This window comes from Schistocerca nitens, chromosome 4, assembly GCF_023898315.1.
Source record: "Schistocerca nitens isolate TAMUIC-IGC-003100 chromosome 4, iqSchNite1.1, whole genome shotgun sequence".
Taxonomy (NCBI): domain Eukaryota; kingdom Metazoa; phylum Arthropoda; class Insecta; order Orthoptera; family Acrididae; genus Schistocerca; species Schistocerca nitens.
In genome coordinates this window covers 566,425,780-566,436,795 of record NC_064617.1, presented here as the reverse complement: position 1 = coordinate 566,436,795, position 11,016 = coordinate 566,425,780, and the positions used below count along the sequence as shown (strand labels likewise).

Below are 11,016 nucleotides of genomic sequence, written 5' to 3'. Positions count from 1 at the left end.
TAATTTTTTTAATACACAGAAAGATTAAGGAAAGTGTTGTATGGATTGCAAAATACACATCTGAGTTTGAAGATAGAGAAGTCTTCTTTTGCTAAGTCAAAGGTCCAGTACCTGGGTTATGTTATTACTGCAGATGGAATTAAGCCAGACCGTAGATTGACAGAAGCTGTAACAATTTTCCAGTACCTACAAACGTTAAAGAGTTGCAATCATTTCTAGGACTAGCAAATTGTTATCGTCGTTTTTTGGAGGACTATGCTGTGATAGCCAAGACATTGACGAAGTTGTTAAAGAAGAGTGTTGACTTCAAGCGGACAGAGGAATGTGACAGAGCTGTGAAAAAAATTAAGGACGTTTTAATGAGGTCACCTTTGTTAATCCACCCAGATTTTGCAAAACCATTTACTCATGCCACAGATGTATCTGATTACGCTGTGAGCATGATTCTTTCCCAGGGAAACAATGGCGAGGAAAGGCCTATATGCGACGTGTCTAGGCACATGAATTTAGCTGTGATTAGTTATAGCACTACTGAGAAGGAGCTTTTAGCCCTTACGTTTGGAGATAATTATTGTAAATTTTACCTATATGGACGCAAGTTCACGGTGGCCACTGACCAAGCCGCCCTTGTATTCATGTCAAGTTTAAAGAATTCTCGAAGCCACAGACATTGAAGCTCGCAGAGTACAATTATATAGTACGTCGCAAGCCAGGCCATCTCCAACAAAATGCAAACTCTTTAAGCCACGAAGTCAGAATTGATGATGATGATGTTTGGTTTGTGGAGCGCTCAGCTGCGCGGTCATCTGCGCCCAAACAAAGTCCCTATTTTTTCAACAGTTCAATTTTTTTTCACTGTTCAATCTAGCCAGTGGCTCGAGTGATGATGATGATGAAATGACGAGGACAACACAGACGCCCAGTACCCGAGCAGAGAAAATTCCCAACCTGGCCGGGAATCGAGCTCTGAACCCTCTGATCCAGAGGCAGCGACGCTAGCCACTAGACCACGACCTGTGGACGAGTCATAATTGTTCAGACAGTTTTAATAGATGAGCTAAGGGGCCTGCCGCACTGGGATGCCACGGCATCTCTGCTGGCAGGGACGCCCGATACAATACATTGGGCTCAATGGGGCTTCCCGCACCTGGCATCCACCTGACGCTGGCAGCCCTGCCAGCAGACCCGCCGCTCCAAGCCTCTGCCAGGATGGCGGCGCTGCCAATGAAACACAAGGCGGCTTATGGGAGCTCCCGCACCCGGACGCCAGTCGACCTGCCACACGCTACCTGCCGCTCACCTGTGCTCAGTTTTGTTGCAGTTTTGCACGTGTGCCACCGTGGATAGTTTCGATACGGAAGCTTTTATATGTGAAATTCAGGCGAGACCAGCAATTTGGGACACATCATCCGTGGATTATTCGAACCGCGAACTGAAAAAAACGTGTTGGGAACAAGTTGTTGATATTTTCGGAGGAAAAGAATCGTCTTTGGAAGTGAAGAAAGAACTCGGTAAGTGCTTCAAAAACATTTTATTTTTCATTACTACAGTTTACTGAACGTAATTACTTTGCCACTTGAGGGGATCCTGATTAACAAAATACTCTGAAAATTTGTCTCTCACTGCAAGTGCAGATCGACCGCTTCTGTCTGAATGGCCTGCACATTCATTGTTCTCAAAACCAAAGCATTCGGGAGGACGACGGTTCAATCCCGTCTCCAGCCATCCTGATTTAGGTTTTCCGTGATTTCCCTAAATCGCTTCAGGCAAATGCCGGGATGGTTCCTTTGAAAGGGCACGGCCGATTTCCTTCCCCATCCTTCCCTCACCCGAGCTTGCGCTCCGTCTCTAATGACCTCGTTGTCGACGGGACGTTAAATACTAATCTCCTCCTCCTCAAAACCAAATACTTCAAGTGGGTCTTCATAGACGAATCCATCCCTTGCACGTACAAAATTATGCAAAGCACAACAAGCTTTAACTATATCTTGCGCAAAATCAATGCCCACATTTAGTGGACAATGAAAGATTCTCCACTTGATGGAGAGGATACCAAAGGCACATTCCACATAACGCCTAGCCCTGGATAATCTGTAACTGAAGATCTTCTTCTCGTAACTAAGATTATTTCCACAGTATGGACGCATATTTTCACTCGTGCCAAAAGCCTCAGCTCCTACCAACACATAAGGAAAAACAGCAGAATGTTTTTCTGTCATTGGTGAAGCATTAGGTATCTTCAGGGAATTGTTCATAAGTTTCTTGTAAAACAAACTGTCGTTGAAAATTGCCGAATCATTACTTTTTCCATAAGCTCCGACGTCTACGAAAGTAAAGTTATAGTTAGCATCGCACACAGCGAGCAAAACAATGGAAATGTAATTTTTGTAGTTGCAGTACAAGGAACCTGAGTGAGCGGGCTTAATCACTCGTACATGTTTGCCATCAATTGCTATAATGCAGTGAGGAAAGTTGGCAATCTTTTCGAAGGTATTTGCTATTTTTAACCATTTTTATGTTGTCGGCGTAGCTTTACTTGCATACGGTTTCTGCCATAACAGGATACACACTTCTCGATCAATTTCTGTGGTTGTTGTGTGCCCGAGACGGTATCCATAATGCAGTTCCATGAAAGAACAGACAGTCGCCAGATACCTGTAATAAATTAGGCAACAATGAGTACGACAAGCGATTCGTATGACTACTTTTCTTTTTATATAAGGTAAAATGCCACATGAAAGTAAACGACTTTTCTGTGAAATATTAAAAGCTGTGCTATAATGGACGCAAAAACCAACAATACAAAGCCTCTTGCAAAAGTTAATTTTTCTGTATTCATCACTTTTCGATGTTTACTCGCGTCTACATTATCAAGTTTGCATGTGTACATCAAAATTGAATAGGTATTCATCTTAGTGTCGCTTATCGCAGAAAAGTACCTACTGTACATCGTACTTATCGACTAACTCAAGACCAGTTTCTCCCCTTTTTTTAACGAATTATTAGTAATGTTTATCTTTAAGCGATAACGCCATTCTGTTGCGCTTTCGCGTATTTAAGACAATTCGGATAATCACGAATACGTATCACTGAGGTCCGTATAATGCAGTCTCCACCGTATATTTGAATTTTTAAAAAAATGGTGGGACTATTTCTGACAAATAACACGGACCGTGACAAAACGTGCATATATTTTGTTGCAGGCTTGGCGTTGCGGAAGAGGTGGAAGAATCTCAGAGGCTCTTTTGCGCGTGAGCTACAACGCAGGAAATCCTTAAAGTCAGGATCGGGTGCGACAAGGAAGAGCCAATACATTTACTTTAACCAACTGTCGTTCCTTCAGACCGTTGTCAGCATAAGGGAATCTGAACAAGCTGAGGATCCGCACGAAAATGAAGAACAAGAAGCTGCATCTCGTGCAGGTGCGGTTCCGTTAAGAAGAAATAGAAAAAGGAGGAAAGAAGATGACGAAGACCAACTGATTAAGCTACTTAATGCGAGTATTCAGCAAAGAGAATTACGGGAGCGGCAAGCAGAAGAGGATGAAGACAGAATGTTTTTGTTGTCTCTGTTAAACCCCCTTCGTGGTATTCCCAAGAAAAGGAAAATGGAGACGAAAATTAAAATAATGAGTGTGATAAATGAAGCTCAGTACGGACCACGCTATTCACAGAGTAAGGTTCATTCACGACACTGGCCAATAGGAAGTTATCGTCCTACAGTTTCCTGTCACCCTGTACCTGATGCTCCACTGCAGTCGCAAGCTACTAACACAGTAAATTACTATCCACAACATGCACCTCCAGAACAAAATTACGCAGTTACGTCTCCAGCTGCAGCAAGTGATGTTAATGGGTCAGAGTCATCAGACGTTGTTGATTTGTTTTAAGTTTTTTTGTAATATTGCTTTGTCTCATTTGTAGTATTGCTTACAGTTTAATTGTAATATTGTTTCAAGTTTTATTTGTAATATTGAATTTTATTTTGTAATAAAGTACTTTTCGGATTAAAACTGATAAAACGCTTCTATGTATATGTTACAGTTACAACTCAAATGGCAAGTATCACTGCATAAAACAAATAATTAGCTACTGAGTAGACAGGTAGTTAGTTACCTTAATGTTACGAAAATCTTTTCTTCTGGTGAGATGGATTTCCTTAAAACAGTGTCCTTTTTCTTCAGTTCATCTCGACAGATCTCAACTAATTCGTCAAATGAACGTACTGACATTCTCACGTAATTAAAAAAATTATCACTGTAATTTCTTAAATCATTGTATAGTGTACGAAATAATCCGTTTACATCACGATCAGCAATGAAGGGGTGTACCCAGAAATTCTTCTTTCTCTGCATTCTCTTTCTCTGTCGACGACGCACACAAAGCACAGCTACTAGCTCCTCTACGTCCGTTTCGACACAGCGCAGACTGAAGGAGTCCCCCCTGTGGCGTCCTTGCTGGCAGCCGCACCGGCAGACCACTTGCTGCCAGCAGAGATGCCGTGGCATCCCAGTGCGGCATGGCCCTTACGGCAGACAGCCTGATGTGTATTTTTTTTCCTTTATTGTATTTCGATTCCCCCCGAAGGGGGCGGGCTGGCAGCAACTTATTACGCTGCTCTGCAGCCTACAGACTTTTTAAAACGTAAGGAGAAGTTAGGAAACAATAAAAGCAGGCGATAAAATGGGGACTTAAATTGTAAAACGGCGGAAAATTGTGGAAAGTTAAAATATAAAGCAAAGGGTTGGCAAAGCGAATAAAATACACAGGATGCAGACAGGTAACACTGTAGACAGACAATTAAAAAACATGGCGACAGTCTGGTTTCTGTTCAAATGAGATATAAAATCACACCCAGCGACGGTATTGCTGCACATGCTGCAGTAGTTGATTAACTGAGATCTGCTCTTTTTCTGAGCTAATCAGGCTACCTAAAGATTGTAGCAATGTGGGATCCAAGGACTTGTTAATAAATATTAGGTTCTGGCGAGGCAATATGTGTGGCGATTCCTCTGGATAATACAAGATCGGCTGTGTCACGTTAATCATTTTTGTACCCGTGAAAGTAGCTGGTAGGTGAAAATGCTTGCCCAATATTTCACATCCAGTACCATTAATCAATTACCCACTGCCCTGCAATTCAAGCTTTGATATATCTGTCAATCTAAAATTTCTGTAACAAGTGGCAACTACAGTCTCTAGTTCGAACACAGGTTCCCATATTCCCCAAGAACAGCTGCATCTCACTCGAATGATTGTGGGTTGCCAGCACCTTTGCTGGACAAATAAAAACACTTCCCCTGAAACAGTCTGTCAAATCTTCCGTAGACATTACCATATCTAATTGTCTTGCAAACAAAATTCCCTTATCTAGTAGTTGCACCTGCATCACCTCTCCTCTGCAACAGTGTAGCAGTACCAGACTGACGAAAAGTTTCCCGGGCCACATCCTGGCATGGCACCTGAAGGAAAAGGAAGCCATGTCAATCGCACCCTTCCTTACCACGTCTAAAACACACAAATGACAAGTAAAAACTACACATACTCTATTACCTAATAATAAATAAGACATGTTCCTCCCCGAGGACACTTAATCTACTTATCCCTAGACCTAAGTGCGTAAGAAACGTTCCTCTGCTGTTCTTTTAGCTTTGGTACCCTCACACCCTTTGTTACTGCTGGAGGAATCTGCGGTAACGCATCCACTGCGCCCTTAAACGGCTTAATCCTACTTACATGAACTACTGACGACTTGGTTGGTAACTGCAACTTTCCGTTCACTGGAGACACTATTTCATTTACCTGATTCGGTCCAGAATATTTCGTCAAAAACTTCTTCGTTTTACCCTTCGGAACATAAGGATTAGCCAACAATACCCATTGACCAATTCTGTAATGCGGCAGTTTACCTCTTCTTTGCCCAATACTCTCTTGTTTCTCCAAAGCTTTAGTATTAGCACGCCGTACTCTTTGCCAAATCTCTCTCAATTTCTTGGCGAAATTCTTCACTGACTCATCCTGTGAACCTACCTTAGGTTTGAGCATTTTCCGACCATAAAATTACCTCATACGGAGAGAGCCCCGTTCCTGTATGAACTTTCGCGTTATATGCGCTTGTCAACAAATTTAAATACACGTCCCAATCCGTGTGTTCAGAATTTACGTAATGACTAATCTTAACTAACGTCCTATGAACCCGTTCTGTTCGTCCATTCGACTGAGGATGAAATGGGCTTGTCCGCAATTTCTTAACTTTCAATAAACGGCATAACTGCTTCATCAGCTCCGACATAAAGTTACTACCCTGATCTGTAATTATAGTATCAGGCACACCATACTTCAGCAACCAGTTATTTACTAAGGCTTGCGCAACAGTGCTTGCCTTCTGATCTGGAATAGCTACCATTACCAGGTATTGGGAAAAATGATCTAATATTGTTAATACGTATCGATTACCCGCTTGGGTCTTATTAAATGCTCTGATTACGTCTAATCCTATCAATGCGAACGGACGATCCGCTTCAGGTAGTCTCTGTAACTGAATTTTCTGATGACTTAAATCAGCTCTCTGCGCACACGATATACAATTTAGCACATGCTGCTCTACATCATTGCGACGTGTCTTCCACCAAAACCTTTCATCTACCCGTCTATCAGTCGTTCTTTTACCACCATGACTCGACAATACCTGGTCGTGCGCTTGTTTCAACACTTCTTCCCTCAGCGACTCCGGTACTACGACGCGTAGTCTGCACTTTGTCTTCCTGCAAAGTAACCCATCCTGCATTTCAAACTGCGGTTGCGTTCGGAACAATTGACACTCTCTGTCAGTGGCTTGCGCCTTTATCCACTCCTTCTCACTTATGCCCACAATTTGTACAGCTGCTATTTTTCTACTAAGCGTGTCTGCATTCATATGTTTTACCCCTGGTTTGTGAATTACCTCGTAGTCAAATTCACTTAGTTTCAGTGCCCATCTCGTTAAACAACTCGAAGGATCTTACAACCCCAACAACCACTTCACTGCTGCGTGATCTGTAATCACCTTGAACTTACGCCATATAAATAACAGCGAAAATACGAGATACCGTAAATCACTGCTAACATTTCTTTCTCTGTAGTTGAATAATTCTTCTCTGCCTTATTCAGTTGCCTGGGAGCATAAGCCACTAGATGTTCCTGTCCATTAAACCTCTGAGAAAGAATACAACCTACAGCAATATTACTACTATCACAAGATAGTATGAACTCTTGTTCGAAATCAGGAAGTATCAACACTGGGTCTGATGTTAGGATCTGTTTGACTTCTCGAATGCCTCCTGACACTGTGCTGTCCATTCAAACTTAACACCTTTCTTTAACAATCTCGTTAATGGATGTGCAATTTCCGCGAACCCCTTTACATATCGTCTGTGGTAATTACATAAACCGACATATTGCTGAACATGTTTAGTGGTCTGTGGTACTGAAAAACCACGCACAGCCGACGTTAGACGAGGATCCGTTCTTACCCCTTCCTGACTGATAAAACGCCCAAGATAAGTCAGTTGCGTCTGAGCAAACTGACATTTCTCGACATTAAGCGTAAGATTTGCCGCCCTTAGCCTACTAAATACTGAAAGGTGGCTACACTGAGTCACAGCGCCAGAGATTGCTCCAAAGAGTTTTATTCCGCCGCCTCCACTGGCAGTGCTTGTTCAGAAGTTGTGGTGGTTAGTGCTTTGCTGAGAGGATGTCGATAGCTGTACTAGTTGAGGCCATGTCGAGTGCAGTTGTTTTTATGGGCTAGACAGCAGATGTTGTTCGAATGGAGATGTTGTAATGATCAGAGTGTATTTTTAGTCAATATATATGAAGGTAAAAAACATTTTTTTTTTAATTTCCTAACTAACAATGCCTCTTGGTCACAGGTTCAGTCAACAAAGCATCTGGCTTGTGTTCATGTATTAGACTGTAATTCGGGATTCTATGTGCAATTATAGTATTTCAGTTTTATTTAATTAATTAAGTGTAAATGGTATTTAAAATATCTTGTTTTATTGAGGAAGAACCGTGCCAGATGTGTACGTTGAATCACACTTCCACACACAGAACAGTTACACTTGTGCTTTGTTGTTCCGTAGTTTTTGTTTCGTAGCTTTTATAGTTGCTGGGGACTTAATTAATTAATTGTGGTAACGGAAATTTCCTTTCATTCTTTGTTGTTTTCCATGCAGTCAGATTGCGTACTAATACTAGTCAGGGCCAACCGGTTACGAGACTGCGTAACCGGACAGACAGCGACTAAAATTAAAATTATTTGCATTATAAATAATTAAGCCCCCATGCACGTGGCGACCGCTGCTTCGGATCGTCCCTTGGAATTCTTTTGATAGTAAAAATAGCAGACAGTAGTATTGTTGTAGTAATTCGTAGTTTATTAATTGTAGTCTATATTGCATGTGTAGATTTGGTAATGAACATTTGTAATTGTCTTGTCTTTCTTCTAATGGTATTTTTGCAAAATTTAATTTTTGATGTCGTGTATACAGGTTTGACAATTTTGTTCAATTACGAAGATTTCAATTGTTCGTTAATCGTGTTTGTCGGAAAGCATTTCGTGTGAATGGTATTGTTGGAGATAAAGTGTCATTGTGTGTAATTTTCGTATAGTGACGAGTTTTGTATGTTTTGTAAATGATTACGCGATCGATGAAAAAGGCAAAAATGATCGGTAGTGAGAATGACGAAATTGTTAACATGGCGAATTTGGCAACAGAGGAGAATAGTATGATGAATAATGAAGTAGAAAACAATTTAATAAGTCGGGAAAATAGTCCGGAACCAGTTCAAAATTTTTCTCAATCAGAAAATTCACAGAATACGAGATTAACGATAGAAGATTCTGAAATAGTATCGAACACAGATAGCTTTACAGTTATGACGAAAGAAGTTGGTTTTGCGGGAAATGTTAGGGGTGAAAAGAGTGTCGAACCAGTTAATATGGAGCAGCTGATGAGTGCAATATTAAATTTGGGATCACAAATAGGAACAATTACAACTGGTATGGGTACAATGGAAACACGGTTAGACTCACTGGGATCACAGTTAGGATCTGAATTAAAAACAGTGGCAACACGGTTAGAAACTGATATGGGAACAATGGAAACACAGTTAAGATCTGAATTAAAAACAGAGATGGGAACACTGGCAACACGGTTAGACTCACGAATAGGGACATGTTTCAAAAACATGAAAGATGAATTAAAGAAAGAAATTAGAGAAGAAGTACAACCGATTTTGAATTCTCACAATAATAGATTAATTTCAATAGAAATAAGACAAAAGGAACAGGATAGAGAACAGGAAGAGTTAAATTTACAACGTGCACACGATGAGGAATAAATATTTGAAAGAATCGAGGAATCCGTACCAAATGACAGATTAAATAACCTAACACAACAGTATGAACAGTTAACTACTAAATGTGTCAATACTGATACCCGAGTCGCGACACTTACGGAAGACGTAAATAAACAGAAAGAAAAAATAGGTGACTTATCGGAAAGAGTTGAGGAGATTTCAGATAAACTGACAAGTCTTAGTTTAAATGGGGACAGAGATTCAGATGATACAGCTCCATTGCCATTTGCAGAAACCGAAGAGTACCAGAACATAAGTAAACATGTTGAAAATCGGGGAAAATTTAATGAACGCGTTAAAAGGGAATTTGAGGCATTACGAAAGCAAGTCAAACAAATTGAAGGCGAAATCGTAGGAAACTACAGTAGAAGAAATTTAGAATCACAGATAGCAGCGGGTTTTGAAGAAAATAATTTGTTTCATTTACGAGATGCAATAAGAGAGCGCCAGGCGCGCGAACTTGACAATAATCGACATTAGGACTGGGACAGACGCGGTAGGTCTTTGTCGCCACGAGGTGAAAACTTTGACTATAAACACTTTTTAACTGTTCGGAAATTTAAGATCTTTCGCAATTCTAAGAATGACATACATCCATGTTCATGGTTAGATCAATTTATGTACGCACTTCCACCAAATTGGCCACTAAGTCACAAACTGGAATGTATGTGTGGCTATTCAGGTCCTCAGGGGATTCGCTACACTAAGTGAATATGTGCCGTAGCGTGCACAGGGCCCGGAGCTGTAGTGATGCTATTTCCCTTTTAGTTTTCTGCACTGCTGCCTACTCTTTTACTATTCTTTGTATCTATAAAAACAACTCTTCAACTATCAATCTATCTAGAGAGTCGGTAAAGAATAACCGGATATGACTGTTTTACCCAAAAGTGGTTTCGGAAATTACCATTTGGACTTACTATATTTTCTGCAGCATTCGTTCGTGGTTTAAACGAAATTTTACCTGTTTATCTTCGTGACAATATTACTTCATATGTTGACGATATTCTTATTGCTAAACGTTCTTGCAGTGAACATAACAAAATTTTGGATTCATTATTACGTATTTTTGCAAGAGTTGGCATTACAGTGAACTTGGAAAAGTCTGAATTTGGTCGTTCTCAGGTGAAATTTCTTGGTCATATTATTTCTGCAGAAGGTATTCTTCCTGATCCAGAGAAACTAGATGCTATTCGTAATTATGCTGTTCCTACTACAAAACGTGATGTTCGTAGTTTCCTTGGTGTCTGTAACTTTCTTAGACGCTTTGTTAGATTGGACAATTTGACCACACCTCGTTTATGTGAACTATCTGGAAAGAATTCTAATTGGTGTTGGGATGAGGAAGCTCAATCAGAATTTGAACAACTTCGTGATGCTTTAGTTGCTGCTCCACTTCTTTCACATCCGGATTTATCTAAAGATTTTTGTTTGGCAACAGACTCATCATACAAAGGCCTAGGTGCACATTTATTTCAAGAGATAGAAGAAAACGGCGTTGTAGTACAGAAGACTATTGCATTTGGAAGTCGTGTTCTCTCTAAATCAGAAAAGAATTATTCGATTACGGAACTTGAAGCCTTGGATGTTGTATGGGCATATTTTTGTATGGGAGACA

General features: G+C 40.6%; 1 protein-coding gene across 1 annotated transcript; it reads left to right on the top strand.

Moving 5' to 3' along the window:
* The first annotated feature begins 1,113 nt into the window (after positions 1 to 1,113).
* LOC126252430 (uncharacterized) lies at positions 1,114 to 3,925 on the top strand. Its single transcript, XM_049953321.1, has 2 exons — positions 1,114 to 1,511; positions 3,153 to 3,925. The coding sequence occupies exons 1-2, from the start codon at positions 1,244 to 1,246 to the stop codon at positions 3,887 to 3,889; spliced, it is 1,005 nt and encodes a 334-aa protein (XP_049809278.1). The 5' UTR covers positions 1,114 to 1,243; the 3' UTR covers positions 3,890 to 3,925.
* The last annotated feature ends 7,091 nt before the right edge of the window (positions 3,926 to 11,016 follow it).